The 17,500-nt window shown below is 40.8% G+C and overlaps 1 protein-coding gene across 1 annotated transcript in view; it reads left to right on the top strand.

Annotated features, from left to right (window-relative positions):
* The window catches only part of LOC135113514 (proteoglycan 4-like), a 31,453-nt gene extending 15,606 nt beyond the window's left edge, over positions 1 to 15,847 (top strand). Inside the window, 11 exon segments of the mRNA XM_064028753.1 lie at positions 600 to 639; positions 641 to 800; positions 1,172 to 1,330; positions 1,742 to 1,924; positions 2,162 to 2,267; positions 2,437 to 2,562; positions 2,788 to 2,882; positions 3,135 to 3,248; positions 3,571 to 3,685; positions 4,553 to 4,715; positions 9,647 to 15,847. Coding sequence (XP_063884823.1) covers positions 600 to 639; positions 641 to 800; positions 1,172 to 1,330; positions 1,742 to 1,924; positions 2,162 to 2,267; positions 2,437 to 2,562; positions 2,788 to 2,882; positions 3,135 to 3,248; positions 3,571 to 3,685; positions 4,553 to 4,715; positions 9,647 to 12,158 — 3,773 coding nt within the window. The 3' untranslated portion in view covers positions 12,159 to 15,847.
* The last annotated feature ends 1,653 nt before the right edge of the window (positions 15,848 to 17,500 follow it).

Genomic DNA, 17,500 nt, shown 5'->3' with positions numbered 1-17,500 from the left:
ATATGAACTTTATATAAGCTCCATATATCTCCCTTGTTAATGAAAAACCTGTATCTGCCTGAGAATTTAAGACAAATCTTACCTCTGTTCCTTATGTGAAAATACTGATGTTCTTGATTTCCTTGGTGATGTAGGTATGTTGCATCCTCCCTCACCTCCTAGGCAGACAAGGAGAAGCAGTCTTTCCTGCACCCCCCAGCACACAGTTCTCCTCACATAACACAGTCAATCCCTTTTCTTTGTCCTTTCTTTACTCTCCTCTCCCATAAATGCTGATATTCCTTGCATCACCATTGGACACAGGCTCCTTTTCTTCCTCCATCTCATCTTCCATTTCCTGTTTCTGGTCTTTCTTCCCCTCATTGTCCTCTCTTTTCTTGTTCTTGCTTTGTTCCTCTTTTTGCTTCCCTCTACTTTCATCTTCTCCATAAGTATTGTTTCAACTCGCATCTCCAGAAAACTTTCATCTTTTCTTCATTTATTTTATCATCTAAGAGTCATACAACAATATTCCTCTCTGTAGACCTTTTAGCATATACCCATGTTCCTCTCCTTCCTCTATATACACCAATCTAAAGTCCTCTCCATTTGCCCTACAGATGCCAGACTTAGTTGCAGAAGTTCGCAGTGGAGAGTATGAGGCTGAGTGTCGCCAGCAGTGTGCCTACAACCTGCCATGTATGGTGGCCTTCGCTGGTGGCTCCACCACCTACCGCACCAGCTTGCATTCTACTGTGTCTTCTCTCCTCACTGATCCAAGCCACCAAGTGAGGGTTACAGTGGCAGCTGCATTTCATCAAGTGAGTCTGTGAATTAGTGAGTGTGCGTGTGAATTATTGAGATATTGAATGCGTAAGTGAGATGGTTATCAAGTAAAATGCACAGGAGAGAGAGAGAGAGAGAGAGAGAGAGAGAGAGAGAGAGATAAATAGAGAGGAATTGGAGTGTTAACAGGAGAAAATTAGGACATGGGAGGTACAGAGAGGGAGAAACTTGCAAGTGGAAATCAGGAATTAAGAAATAAAGACCAAGAAAACTGGGGAATGAAAAAGAAGAGAGGTACCAAGAAAGTGAGAGAGGAAGAGAGTGAGAGAGAGCTTTTTAATCAAACACACAATAACAGCATTATCCTTCCTCTTCTACCTCTTCCTCTTCCTCCTCCTCTTGACAGCTGTGTACACTGGTTGGGGCTGAAGTAGGACTATTGAAGGAGGGCCTACTGCAGCTGCTGAGGTCTGAGAGCTTGGAGGTGCTGGCAGCCCTCATCCCCAACCTGCCCAACATCATCACCACCATGCACCGACACAATGCCATTGCCCCACAGTCCCCGGTCAGTCCTTGTTTACTTGCTAGCGTGCTTATTGGCTTCTCACTGACTGTTGGAGTGATTGTTTGATTGTTTGATTTGTTGATATAGTGGTAGGTGATCATAAGTACTGTCATATTCTCAGATTAAGTGTTTTTTTCTCATTTATTGATTTTTTTTTTCAGTGACTGCTAGAAATGTTTACATATTTGATATCGTCACTAGATATCCTTTAACAGGTAGTCATAATTCAACTATACTAGCAATTGGAAAGACGAAAAACCTCTCCTGTTCCTTGTGACATTTAGGAGACAGACAGTAAGACAGCCTCAGGATTTATAATACAAATCCTCTGCCCCATGTAACATTTTAGTAGACAATAAGTTACAGTTCATCTTTACATGGCATCTTTAACCTGTCTCTCTTCACCTCCAGCGGGGGGAGCTCCTGGAGGTAGTAGGGGCAGTGAAGCAAGGTGAGGAGACTGTCAGCGTCACTAGCATGTGGAGGGTACATGCTGAATGCCTCACTCAGGCTGCAGCTCTTGCTCCTTGCCTGCCACCAGACATGCTCTTCTCACAGCTGGTTCCCCTCATGGTGATCAGAATGCAGACAGCTGTGAGTATAATCCTTTTTATGGCTTTTGTGTAAATTTCACCTCATAGATTTACCATGTGGATTTATTTACCTTCATTTATTTTGTATATTCATTTTATTTTGTTATTATCTTTTTTATGAAATCTTGTCAGTGGGAAATTCATGGATAAATTTACCTTTGAAGAACTTATAGTATACATTCTTTATGATTTATCTCCTTTACCTCCCTAAACTCACCCTGCCTTTACCACCCAACAGAGGCCCATCCCTTGCCGCCTTGCTGCTGCCAGGACCTTGTTAGTGTATCTGCATCACATGACTTCCACGGAACACCGGGAACACATCTGCAACACTCTTGTCACTGGTAGGTCCTTTCCTATTTATCATTTCTCTGATACACTCAGGGATTGAAATAGCTGTGACAGCATTTATGTATGAAATGCTGCTTTCAGGGAGAAATTGGTGGCTCTTCTTGTATAATATATTAGGAATTAGTATCATAACATGTCTCTCAATTTTTCTCCATCTTTCAGAGTTCTGTGATGGGAACAGCTGCCACAAGAGAATGTTGTTCCTCAGTATTGCCACAATGATCCTTGAAATGTTCTCAAAGCTGTTCTTTAAGACCTACTTCTTCAGACCACTCCTCTCCTTGCACAGTGAGTTGCTTGGCTGTATGGTTAGCTGCAGCTGCACTACAGCTGGCATCTTTGTCATCATCATAATTATCATTAAAAGTTAATGGTTAAATGAAATGATTGAATAACTATGAGTATATCTCAGAAGATTTCTTGTTTGCCTAATTTTGTGTTGGTACCAGAGATGTATGTGTGTAATTAACAACATTGGCAGTATTTCTCATGCTGTTTCTGTCTGTCCTTCAGATGACAGGGTGCCTAACATCAGACTGAAGCTGGTGATGCTGCTGCCACAGATGAAAGCCACCCTTTCCCTGCCTGAGGACAAGACCAGATTGCAGGTTTGTGGGAGAAGGAGGGAGAGGAACAGAAAGTTGTAGCCCTTAATGTTGTGTTAATATGGAGCAGAGGTGTATAGAGAAAGTGAAGAGCAGGGGAATAAATCAGTTCTTTAGAAAAAGGAAAGTACTGATAAGGAAAATCAAAGTAGAGTTTCTAAGGATTAAGACAAAACCACACAAAAAAGAATATGGAAGTGGATTATAAAAAAAAAGCTGTGACTTAAGTTTAGGAGTTTTAACCTTGCTTTCCAGGAATTAGAGACTGTGGTGGGGAGTCTGCTGGTGAGTGAAGTGGACCGAGATGTGTCTGCAGCCGTGTCCACCACCATCACCCTCCTGGACAAGATTGAGGTGTGCGAGAGTCAGGTAAGCCATGTGTTTGCATACACAGTGCATCGGTACAGGTATATGTGATTTACAAGTGAGTTAAGTTTGTAAATAAATTCATATATTACGAACAGGCAGAAAGTTTGAATTTTTATGCATCTCATGTTGTTTTGTATTGTGATTTATGAGTGTGAATTCTGCTTATATATATATTATGGAGGATGACAAATATAACTTAGAAGAGGGAGAGAGGTTTATACATGCACATGCACATATATACCCACTTTATGGATGGAAATATGAAAAGAGGGAGGTGAGTAATAAAAGAGCCAAGAAAGTGATAATGTTTGGGTCTTCACAGAGAGGTTCTCCTGAGGGGGAGTCAGCAGGACAGGAGACAGAGGATGAGAGGAAGGAGAAGCAGGAACAGCGGATCCTTGGAGACACAAAAGCTGATGAGAAGAAATCACCTGGAGGTATGTTTGGTGTGTAGTAGTTGGTGGCACTAATGTTGGTTCATGTCCACCTACTTTTTTTCTCTCACCATCACCACAGAAGGGGACAGGAATAAAATGCATATTCTTAGACATTACTTTGCCTTATCTTGACAATTTTTTAATAAGCATTGAAAGTTACTGGGATTTTTAAGGATGTTTATACTTGTAGTAACAGTTGAATGAGGATTTTTGCATAATAATCAATATGAAAGTATCCAGGGGAGTTCATCTCTTTGGGCTCTGAAACTGGTCCTTATAAGAGAAACCATTTAAGAATTCAAGCCTAAGAGGATGTTCTGGGTTATAGTAGTCTGCAATTACAGTAATAATATTATATCACCCTTTATCCTCTTTATCTTGCCACCATCACCATAGAGAGAGGCAGAAGTGAAAGGCATGTGCAGGTTGTAGTAATAGACCGTTACTGTACATTTGAATGGAGGCATTAGACACAGCTAAGGCAAAGACACATCCAAGGAGGTACATATTGGGGGAAAGGGATGGCTGAGGGGATGCTACAAACCTGCTACTGACCTTCCCCATGCTCCCTCTATCCTTTTTTTATCAGTAACAGAGTACACTCAGAAGACAACCTCTCTTACTATTAACAGTATACTACACCAGAATTATAATTACAGCCACTGCAAAAAGACACCTTTGCAGCTTCCTTGTGAAGAAGTAACCGTAGATGCTCCCTTGCCAGCTGTCCTTTATCCTCTCTCACTCTTGCCACTATCTCAACAAGAAGCAGGATTGAAGGAAATGCACAAGTTTATAATAGCATGAAGTTATAGTTGTAGGTAACACTTTACTAGCTTTTAACCTGTCATGGCACTGTCACCACAGAAGGAAGCAGGAACGAAGGGGACGCACTGGGTGAGAGGCGTTCAGGGTCCCGTTCCTCCAGTCGCCGCAGCTCGGGGGTGAACCGCCTGCCGCCGTACCTTGAGAGGCGACGCAGCAACTCTCACGCACCCAAGCAGCCGCCCGATGAACACACCATCCTTCGGTAAGAGTGGCCTTGTTGTTGTGATGATTTATTTTTGCTTTTTTTTGAATTAATTGATGTGTTTATTATTTTGTTTGTGCATTTGTTATTCATGTACTGACATTTACTAATGTTTTTGTTTTTTCTTATAATTTCTTTTTGTTATTTGAATTTTACATACACACACACACACAAACACACACACACACACACACACACACACACACACACACACACACACACACACACACACACACACACACACACACACACACACACACACACACACACACACACACACACACCTAATACCATCTTTCATTGAAGAGACAATAATTTTTTTTTATTTATTTATTTTATTTTTAGTTAATTTATTTCTAACAGTTACTGAAAGGACACCAGTGACTTTTCTATATTGTTTTTTTCCCTTTCCTTGCATGCACATTTTATAAGCTGTATTTTTCCTCCTTAGTGATGTAGTATGTGCTGAATATTTTCTTGGCCACAGTGACAACAATATACTATTGTAAAACTTTTTAGTCAGTTTTGTACAGAATGTGTTTCATTTTATTGTTTGATCCTGATTATTTAGTATGTTACATATTTTTTCTTTTTTGGTAGGCATTTTTTTTTTTTTTTTCTTGTGCCTGGTTGTGTTTGTTGCTTTTTTAGATGGATGATACTTCTTTAGTTAATTAGTTTTGTTTTCTGCAGTTTATTATTATTATTATTATTATTGTTATTATTATTATTATTATTATTATTATTATTATTATTATTATTATTATTATTACTATGATTACTTTGTTGTACATGGTTTCAATTTCCCAGTTAATGCTGAAATTTATTATGTATATTTACGGTTTCCCTTCGTATGCACACATTTCCCTTCCTCAGTTGTAGTATTTTTCTGGCACTTTCCCATGAACCATAAATTGCTACCTGAGCATTTTCTTCTATACATATTTATTGAATGTATTATACTTTGTTGTCAGTCAAATATTTATTTATGTTAAATTGTATATTTGTTGCACCTGAAATATGTTGCCTGACACACAAATGAGAGGCAGGAATGTGAAGATTTGGGACAGAAAGCTTGTATTACAGTAAAGCCTCCATAAGTCAGCATTTGAGGTTTTATCAAAATTTCAGCTTCTGTAAAATATCACTAAAATCTCTTGGAAACCCTCCTGCAACCTTAGAGTCTTCAGTTTCATCCCTTCCACCCACTAGAGCCTCCCTTTGTACCTTACTCTGAGAACATGACATTAAGAAGGACTGCTGGTTCTGGTTCTTGTTGAAGTTTGTGAGCTTTAGCATTTGCAATGTAATCTCCCTTATCCAGTCTTGTTTATAGTTTCTTTTTGCAGTGTGATCTCCCTTTTTTCCTGTATTTTCTTGGTTTTCTTTCAGAAACTGTATAGTGTTTCTTTTATCATTTCAATGTTACTGTTGTCAAAAAGGTCACTGATAATCTGATCATTATTTTTTATGTAGTCTTTAATTTGTCCACCCCATCAGTTCACTTCCTTCCTCTTGAACCTAGCTACTCCAGTTAAACAAAGCTTGTGTGCAGATAAACAATCTTTGCTTACCTGCATCAGTTTGGTTCAAAAGAGGGTATTGGGTTGATAACAAAGATAAGAGTTGAAGACCAGAGGAGTAAAATGGATAAATTACAAAGAAAATAAAGATTTGATTATTGGTGAGCTTCTTTTGACAACAGTAACACTAAGACAACAAAAGAAATACTTTACAATTTTTGGAAGGAAAAGTACAAGGAAAATTAAGTGACATTTGAGAGAAATGAGAGCAGATTAAACTACAAAAAGAAACAGTAAACAAGATTGTACTAGAGATGTGCCCTTGCAAAGGCTAAACCTCCTGATCTTCACCTAGAACTAGGACCAGCATCCCTTATTAGTATCATGTCTTCAGAGCAAGATGTAGTGATTATTACTGCAAAGGTTATGCTGAGTTTGGTCTGCATTGACTCGTTTAAGTCAGCATAGTGCCAACCTACAAAAAATTTTGAAGAAATTGCCTTTTGGACATATTTTCAAATTGAACATTTTGTTACCTTGCCAACTGATGTGGAATTCTGAGATGGAATGCTGACTTGTGGAGGTTTTAGTATATATTCCTCCCTTGCATGTTAAGGTTCAGAGAGTCACTGACAGCCCGGCAAACCCTAGACTGAGGGACTTCAGCTGAAGTTGTCCAGTGATTCAGGTGTAGGGTAATACCTTGCACATTCCTATCCTCATAGGAATTGTGTGTCTCATGGTATATGGTTGACTCGCAGCTGAAAGGTTGTAAGTTTGATTTATGAGTCACTCATTGACCATAGGGTTTGTCACTGTCAGTCACCTCTGAATGTGGCACTCAGTCCCCACTGCTACATGTGTTGACTCTCGACAGCAAGTTCCAAAGTTATTGTATTTTCACCATTAATATATCTCAATTTTTATTGATGAGCTACATTAGTTTTTAGATATGTGAGTTTTCAAAATGAGCAAATTAAAAATATTGCTTATTGTTTTTATAAGCTCTTTAATTGATATTTGAATTACACTGAAATTCATGTAACACACAGTTACTAGGAATGCATCCATTACCTGAATTCAGAACTGGTTGCATATTGTTTAATAATAGTATACATAATCTTGGAACTGCTTTCATCTGTCTTAAAGATTTAATGGTTTAGGAATCTATTTTGTCTTTTAGTTCCCACATAAGTTTTTGTGTTGATTTATTGCTAGAAATTTATGTTCTGTATTTTTCTCCAGAGTTCCCTTACACTACCAACTTCATGTGTCTCTTATTTCATATTCTGATTATCTCTTATTTTTTAGTCCACAGAAATAATGTAATAAGTTCAAGCTTTTAAAGCTGATATATAATTCTTGATCTCTTATATATTGTAGTAGATTATGATAGAAGTAAGTAATTGTTAAATATAGTGCAACAGAGTCACCACTTGTGCATGGTTTGTGTGTATATTTCTGAGAACTGTGCTTAAAGCCAAATGCTTCAAAAGTCAGAAACAACAGAAACTCTGGATACATCAAAATGTACTCTGTAGCATTCTTTTATCATTAGATGTGATAGATGTGGACTGGATGCATAACAGCAGATTTTGGTTTCATACCATTTCTATCTATCTATCTTTCTGATGCCACTCTCCCTCCATGAGCATCCTCCAAAGGAATGGCTGTGGCTGAAGAGCCTCAACCTCTCCCTATCCAAATGTTCCTTCTTTGTTTGTTGAAGTGCATAGCCTTTGCTAACTCTTCTGTCATACATGTACTCATTTGCCCTATCCTTTAATTTCTAAGTGACTTTCCTCTCCCATTAGCACTTTCACCTTGTCCATATACACTTTTTTATAATCTCTTCACTCTTTATTCTTTTACTATGGCCATACAATGAGTTTAATCCTTTTCACCCATTCCACCTCTCCGCAATTTACACCACTTGCACTGTTGCTCATACTTCATTTCTCATACACACTTTCATTGCCCTAATCCCTTCCCCACCATCTAATCATTCCACATCCCTCCTATCAGATGACTCATTTCCACTTCATACATTCTTGATTGTTGTGCCCTGTTCCATGCTCAGGTCTCTGATCCATATATCAATGTTGGTGGGAGAATATTATTCCTTAAATCTCTTTTTGCATTCATGGACATGTTTCTCCCTTTCTCATGACAAGTGCAAGTGCAAGTATTCTTTTAGTGTATCCTTTCACCATCTAAGTGTCTTTCTTTTTTTTAGTTGAAATTATGGAACTTATAGGCTTTTCTAGTTGTTTTTAGATATATGTTCTTTTAACTTTTCTGAACCATTCTTGTGTATAAAAGAGTAAATCGCAAGCAGGCACCCAGAATTTCACATTGCATAAACATTAAGCACACTGCATAAGTGATGAATCTGTTGGTTATCTTGTCTTATTTTAAGACTAACAATTATGATGTCTGGATCATGCTGAGTGCTAATCATCATAACCTGTCCATGCCAAGCAATAGAGTTAAAAAGATCGTAAGTTAATGTTCTGATCAGTTATAACATTAATGCCTTGATGTTCCACAAAGACCTCTCATAGATCAGTCAGATAATTCCCAAGAATTAGGTATTACAGTATATATAATAATAGGGATGAATTAGGTATTATATATAGGGTAACTTTACACCAATTTGTATGGCTGAAATTATAGGTTATTGTTATTGAAAGCATTTCAATATATATATATATATATATATATATATATATATATATATATATATATATATATATATATATATATATATATATATATATATATATATATATATATATATATATATATATATATATATATATATATATATATATATATATATATATATATATATATATATACATACATACATACATACATACATACATATACACAGTGAAACCTCCATAAGTCGGCATAATAGTAATAGAGACAGTTTTTGCTGAATTATTGAATACTTCTGTGAAATATCACTTAAAACCTTTGGAAATCCCTCTTGCAGACTCAAGGTATTTGCTGTAAACTGATTTATGAAAAGTATTTCTGGAACACTTCATTATCTTACTATAGATGTAGTGATACATTGTCATCTTATGAATTAATCATGGTTAATAATAACGATGATAATGGTAGAATAATTGTGGTAATAACTGAAACTTTCAGTACACATTAAAATGTAATAGCTCTCAAAACTGAGATCAGCATCATTAAAATGGAGGCTGTAAATGTCATCCAGACATCATCTTGGTGGTGGTGGTGGGCCTGTTTACTAACCCGTGTGTGTGTGTGTGTGTGTGTGTGTGTGTGTGTGTGTGTGTGTGTGTGTGTGTGTGTGTGTGTGTGTGTGTGTGCGTGCGTGCGTGTGTGCCTGCGCATGTGTGTGCGTGTGTGTCTCTGTGGGCCTTACAGTGGTGGACTGAAGGGGTCTGCTGGCCGGCCATCTGACTGGTCACTGGATGACGAGGACGAGGACGAGGTGAGCAGCGAGCTGGACCTGAGTGACATGTGTGATGAGGTGCTGCTCAGCCCGGAGGAGCCCACTGTATCTTGGGAGGAACAACTGTCACCCAACTCACCCCCTGCCTCAACCCGTCACCAGGCTCCACCCTCGCCTCCTTCCCCTGGTCCTCCTTCCCATACAGACCTCCATCTACCATCACGGGAAACCAGGGATCGCCTTGCTGATGCACGGAAACTGTCTGGGTCAAGGCGGCCTCCCTATCCTGAGGGCAGTGAACGGGGTGGGGAGGAACTCTCAGCGCGAGAAGTGTTCTGGCTGCGTACATCACGTCCACGCTGGCGCCGCAAAGTGGCCTCGGCTGACACAAGTCCCGAGGAGCCCCGCCGCCACAGGTTTGGCCGGGGTTGGTCGATGGATAACCGAGGTAGCCATTCGGACACAGAAGACCCAGAGGTGCTGTATGAGGGGCGGCGGTTACGAGCCCAGGAGACTGCTGCGCCTGCTCCTGGGCCTCATCCTTCAGCCAGCCCCCCCAGCCCACATGGGATGTACACTTGGCCCCCCCAACACACACGTCACCGCCACCATAGCGCCTCAGAGGGGGAAGACTTTGAGGGAGAGGAGGGACTTCATCAGTCCCCACCTCAACCTCCAGACTCTTATCACACCCTTGCCCGGCGCCGTGGCCCCTCCTCTTCTTCCTCTTCTCCCTCCTCTGCTTCCCACTATCTTGACCCTGCCCCAACCACCCGTTCCAGTGGTGCACCTCGTCGCAGGGAAACTCCAGAGGGATTTTCAGGCCGTCCAAGTCAGGGGGACAAAACCCCCAAACGACATCCCAAAATGGCTGGCGGCCCAGATTCCCCAGGTGTGTACTCCAGCACAAGCCGAGGTGGGATGGGACAGATGCCCTACCATGGCCACCGTCCCACCCGGCCTCGGGAGCCTGAGGATCCTTACCTGTACCATTCCTTGCCTCCCACACTGGCTCCCCATATTTATGCCCCCCCTACCATGGCAACTCACTTCACCTATGACACTCCCGAGGATTACATCCCTATGGCCTTCCCCGAGCCATACAGTCCTGATCCTTATCGAGGAGGCGAGCACCATGCAAGGGATCCTTACAGCCACTACTTGTATGAGGAACGGCCTGAGGTGCGCCCACTGGATCATCTGCCACATTCTTTCTTCCTTCTGGATACAGCAGAGCTAGCCCCATGGTCTTCACCCCCTGCTTACCCAATTGGGCCTCTTGGAGCCTCCTGGCTGCAGCATGGTCTGCACCCTCTTGCTCGTATCCCTCCCTGTCTCATTCCTGCCCCCTACTCCCGTCCTCGCCCACCAGGTCCTCTTGCCTCTCCCCCTTGGCGTCTCTCTCATCCCGTCTCCTTCCCCAGCCTGACGGCGCTCGATCCATCCACCGACGAGTTCTTGGTTGATGCTGGCATCAGAATAGATGAATCAGTGATTCGCAGCCGCCTGCCAGGACCCCAGACTCCATCCCGCTTGGCTCGATGGCGAGCTGGTGACCGGCCCTACTCATCTGCCACCCAGGACAGCCTTGATGCCAAAGGTCGACCCACATCCCGCTTGCGGCAACCAACTATCGTGGCAACCAGCCGCATCCCTGCTCCTCCAGGATCCCTGGGCCATATGCCTGAAGGATCTGAGTCTACACTCCGCAAAGGTGAAAGTGGTCTGGAGCAGCGGCGTCGTAGTCAGGGTCCTGGAGGATCTGGTGGTTCTAGTGTAGTAACTCGCTTACGACCACCCCAGCGCCCTGGCCGCCCCACCTCAACGGTGGCCCCTGCTGCTCCCCATGGCCCCCTCACATCCCGCACCAAATCCCTTAGCCACGAGAATCTGCGAACTTCTCCTTCCCGCCTGGCTCTCCCATCTTCTCCAACTCTGTCCCCTGGTTCCTCCCGTGCTGCTTCTCCTAACACATCACCCCAGGAAGAAGGCCGGCCCCGCACCCTAAATGTAGCTGGGTCACGTCTGCGACAACCACAAGTTCGAACATCACGGGGTCGTGGTTCACGTCCCACCAGTTGCAGTTCCTCTCCTGGGGGTTCACGTTGCTCCTCCCCAGGACTAGATGGCCCAGTGGGGGGGTTTGGTCGTGGCAGTCGTAATGGCAGCCGTGCTAGCAGCACCAGCTCCTCACCAGCCACTTCACGATGTTCCTCCCCTGCTGGAGAGGAACTACGGCCCATGGGAAGGGCAACCCAGCACCGGACCAATCCTTCATCGGCTAGAAATGGCTCTTCGTCCTCCCGCCCCACTCGCCATGGATCTAACACCTCCTTGCAGGAACAAGTCACCACACCCCCTTCCCCTGGCCCAGCCTCCCGTCAGCCTCACCTGCAAAGTTCAGGTATCCCCAAGCCCTTGGGTGTATCCAGGACTAAGTCAGCCACCAGCAAGCTGCCATTGCCAACACCCAGCAAGAATTAAGCCAGTTTGAAGTGTCAAGTGCCAGGCCAGTCATCATCACTACAAGAATTAGCCAGCACTGGATGGGTTGGTTTGGGTATAGGCATGATCATGTATACCATGCCTCAGATCCCTCTAGTCAGCCATGGGCTTCATCTTTGGGTAATGGGTCAACTGCTTGCTCATGGAAAGGCACTGCTGAGGACCTGTGATGCAGGAGCAATGGCAGTGGTGGTGCCCACACCCCATCTGGCCTAGTGTGCCCAGTGTGTTGTGTGCTTTTGGGATATTGATCCCTGTATATGTTCTTGTCATGCAGTGTCCTGAATCTGAGGCCACATTGTAGGTGTGTTTCTCTGTTGTTTCAGTTTTTATGGGCAGTGGCACGGCAATAGGTGGTGGAGGAGGAGGAGGAGGAGGAGGAGGAGGAGGAAAAGGTGAAGGATGAAGCTCATGCATGTGTGAAGCAGACCATCTTGATCCAAGATAGGTTCCAGACAGACTTGATGCACAGGGAAGGTATCTACTGGTGTTATTTATAACACACACATACACACACAGCATACAATGCATACTCACACACACACACACACACACACACACACACACACACACACACACACACACACACACACACACACACACACACACACACACACACACACACACACACACACACACACACACACACACACACACACACACACACACACACACACACACACACACACACACACACACACAAAACCTATTTGGTAGCTTTCACCACCATGTGCAGTTTAAGGTAGGCAATAAAGCATATTTAAGCTGAACTAGACTAAACAACACCAATGCATGTTTGCTGTATGCTCAGCAATGTATTCTAGATAATATTCAAAGCACTGTTACTTATGCATCAGAGGGATTTGTGGTTGGAACTTTGATTGCATGGACGTGAGTATGGTTAAGTTACCTAATTATGTGCCAATGGTTGCTAACAGGCTTGTAGGAAGTGTGAGGTCCCCATGGATATCACCCCAGAATGTACCTCCTTTTCTTATCATGATTTCTTTGGTGCTTATTTCAGTTATTGGATGCCTATCAATACTAATATTGCATCAATGAGTTGAATGTGCCCTCAGCACTTCACTCACACTTATAATTAAGAGTGAGAGTTTAAGAAGACCAAACATTTTGAGAGTCAAGGAATTATAGTATATGAATATACTCCAGCACATGTTGATACAGACCTGTGTGTGAGTGAACAAAACTATTCATTTGACCAGAGCATCAAAGACCTGCTAAGATGTGTTTTTCAGATAAGGACATCACCATGATAATGTTGAGTGAAGGAGCTTATTAGGAGCACACTACCTACATGTGTTTTCAAGACACTGTGGGGAGGACCAAAAAAAAAAAAAGTTATTGAAAAGCATCACAATTTCATGTCTTACCGTTACTTCGTAAAGTGTAAATAAATTGGGCATATCTGAAACCTTAATACATTACTGCACTTTACTGAAACCAATATTCAGCAAATCTTAACTTGTACTGTCAGTAATCAAATAGATTCAGTTTAAACTTCAGGCAGCTTACCAAATCCGTTATTTTGCTAATCTTATGTATAGTGCCGTCATTTCGTCTTATACTACCAGATGAATATTAATCAGATCTTTTTTTATGTACTTATTTATATACTGCAAAAAAGAATTATTATCATGAATACATACTGTGATATGCCATAGCCGAGAAAGACTTCAATTTTCAAGCTTAACATAAATTTTGACTACCTCATCTCACTTTCTCATTGCATGGCTTAACATGGGGACAGAAGACATGTCAACCATGACCTACAGAAATGGACAGAACTTAGCCATGACCTCAATCCTATCAAAGGAAAGCAAAACAAACATATCCTTAACAGTGAACTGCAAACCAACCCTACTAACAGTACTATATTATGTATTCCAAAGTATTTTAATGTGACAAGCAGTATTAAAATTTAGCAGTGAAGATGTGTACATTGAAGTGTGAAAGCAGGATGTGCATCGCCATATTCAGTTCAGCCCTATACACTTATATGGATGTGGTGAATAATGGTGTCCTGGTTGGTTATATTCATGTTTTGTGAAAAAAAAGTAGCATTAAAAATATGGCCTAAGTATCCTATAACAGAGATTATTATAATTATCATTATTATCATAGTATTATCACTATCTATATGAACTTGGTGCAGCAAAAGGGTGTTATGTACTTTATATTTCCTAATAAGATACTTTCTTCATGTTCCTTCCCCGAGCTCTGTAGTTGCAGATGCTCACTGTGGATAGTGGTCGGCGTTGATTTATTTATACACAGAGATTTAAAGACATCTGCAGATACAGAGTCACTACTAGGTTGTATTACAAGGAAGTCTTTTAAAGAATGCGCCAGCACCTCATATTTATGAAAAAATTTTTGATAAGATATATGGTCATAGGTATGCACATATGTCAGTTTTTATTGTGAGGTACAATGCTTTTGTCAACTGAGACTAAGCCTAAGAAGATTCTCACCTAGAAAATTGAGGCAAGTGTATACAACAGTAGTGTGTGTGTGTGTGTGTGGTGTGTGTGTGTGTGTGTGTGTGTGTGTGTGTGTGTGTGTGTGTGTGTGTGTGTGTGTGTGTGTGTGTGTGTGTATGTGTGTGTGTGTGTGTGTGTGTGTGTGTGTGTGTGTGTGTAAAGCATATCTGTTAATTTCTTGCTCATAGTTTTCAAATGAACAGCTTTGAGAAGCAAGATAAAGGTGGAAAATTATCATTGCTATCATTATTTATCAACACTCGGTTGGGTAGAGGATCAGAAAGGCGCTGTATTTAATTTATTTTTTACCTATACATATAATATGTATTGTGCGTTTATATAGGGATTATTTATTTGTGCAATTTACCTCAACGGAAATCTCTATTTTCTTACTCCCACCAGTACAAATATTTATTTTGAAGTCTCTTTGCTTCTGTTATGTATTATTGTTCCCACCTCTGCCTGTAGGACCAAGTTGTCTTCTCTCTCTCTCTCTCTCTCTCTCTCTCTCTCTCTCTCTCTCTCTCTCTCTCTCTCTCTCTCTCTCTCTCTCTCTCTCTCTCTCTCTCTCTCTCTCTCTCTCTCTCTCTCTCTCTCTCTCTCTCTCTCTCTCTCTCTCTCTCTCTCTCTCTCTCTCTCTCTCTCTCAGGATTTTACTTTTCAGTAACTATAAATCCCTTTTGGGTTAGAAACAGTAGCCATCTTTTAGTTTTCAAGTAAAAATATAATTTTCTATAAAATTCATAATCTTATTGGAAGCTTTTGAAGGGAAGAGCATTTATACCCATCCTGATTTTTTATCTTGTGTTTCCTTCTTTCTTATTGATAAGTCATCCAATGCCACTTGTTTTCTATCATGTAATGAAATGTACCAGAATCTCCACACTCTACTAGTTCTTCTGCATATTGTATTTATTTAGTAATTCATCCAGGAATCTTGAACATGTTTTTGTGCTATGCTCCAACTATTCCACCTTGCTTTGGTAAAGTGGTGAAGCTGAATGCATCAAACCCACCATATGGAATCCAATAGATAAATGTGCACGCAACATAATCTTTGATACAAATAAAATATATGTGCAGTTCTCCCAAACTAGTGATGTCATATTTTACAAAATATTTTGGACAAAATAAAAGGCAGTATCACACAAATGCCTCCACCTCTAACACTGATTTTTTCTAGGTCCTTGCAAAACTCTTGATATATTAATTTCTATTTGATTCACACATTATCTTCACTGGACTTTGTGACATCAGTAGATGAGGTAACTGTACATAAACTATTAGTCTGTTAGGAAAAAAATTAAGCTGACAAGGGGATGTTGCTTAGTTCATTCTCTAATTTCTAACCTCAACTGTTGTCTTAAAGTGATGGATTTTTACTTTTTATTACTGGGAAAAGCTGAGTGTGTAGAGATTTTATTATTGTAAGCAAGGGCTAAGCATGTATAAGGCTTGGCTGGGCTAGGTTGTGACTCTCTCTCTCTCTCTCTCTCTCTCTCTCTCTCTCTCTCTCTCTCTCTCTCTCTCTCTCTCTCTCTCTCTCTCTCTCTCTCTCTCTCTCTCTCTCTCTCTCTCTCTCTCTCTCTCTCTCTCTCTCTCTCTCTCTCTCTCTCTCTCTCTCTCTCTCTCTCTCTCTCTCTCTCTCTCTCTCTCTCTCTCTCTCTCTCTCTCTCTCTCTCTCTCTCTCTCTCTCTCTCTCTCTCTCTCTCTCTCTCTCTCTCTCTCTCATATCTGGGTGCTAGTGTGCAGTACTATTAATAAGGAGCAGGAGTAACAGTGGTATTTGCAAATTTATACATATCTATTTATAATACTATATATATATGTGGTTATATATATACGTATGTATATGTATGTATGATTAGTTGAGTTGTTAGCTAGATCTTTCTTTGTTTTTATTTAACAGTTATGTAAATGCATATGTATACTACCTACAGGTTTTTGGAGTTGTCGTTGTTTATGAAGTGAGTTGCAGAGACGGTGTGCTTATTTTGTTACAAATGAACAGGTAGTTAATAAGAAACCATACTTGTGACTGGGACTTGCTTTTTGTTACTTTTATTGGCAAGAATCACTCATATTTAGGGCATCAATAAGTAACTATTAGAAATTTAAACTTAAGGGAAAAATATATATGGATTTTAGAAGTAGTTTAAAAGTTTGATTTCTTTCTTACTACCTATGAAATCAGTAAAATGAAAAGAGAACCTTTGTGCTAACTGCAAAGTTCAATTGATTAACACGATATAGTACTGAGGTACTTACTAGTCAATGTCCCAAGTGAAGGTGTGGTCTCTGTTCACTAGCTGTACATAGGAGTGCTGATGGTGGCTGTTTATGTTGTTAATCCCAGGTAAACATTGTGCTGAGTAGGTGTGTGTGTGGGTTGTGATGTGATGCAGTGCTGCACTTACACACCCACTAACTGGAATGTATAACTCTTAGTGCAGGGAATGTATTATTGTGAAGAACAAAACACATATTCATTTAGTAAGCAAGAAAAATAATCTTCCTCGACTGTGACTATGAACAAGGCACGTGAGAAAGAACAAGAAAATAATCCACCTTTAGTAGTTGTGAATTTCTGGTTCTGAAGTGAAGCTTATAATAAAGCTTTACAGTAGTAGTATAAAAACGCATAGAAAACATGCATTAAAAATACATCATATAATTAAACAAGAACACATAAGTAACATAGTAAAGAGGACAACTTAAGAAGAACATATTATACTAATAAGTAGAGTAACCAAATAAAAGACAAAGTTCAAAGATTAACTAAACTAGACAAGTATAGCATAAGGTATTCAGCATTATTCC

The sequence above is a fragment of the Scylla paramamosain genome, chromosome 26 (genome assembly GCF_035594125.1).
Source record: "Scylla paramamosain isolate STU-SP2022 chromosome 26, ASM3559412v1, whole genome shotgun sequence".
In the NCBI taxonomy this organism is placed as follows: Eukaryota; Metazoa; Arthropoda; class Malacostraca; order Decapoda; family Portunidae; genus Scylla; species Scylla paramamosain.
This window is presented reverse-complemented; position numbering and strand designations above follow the sequence as displayed.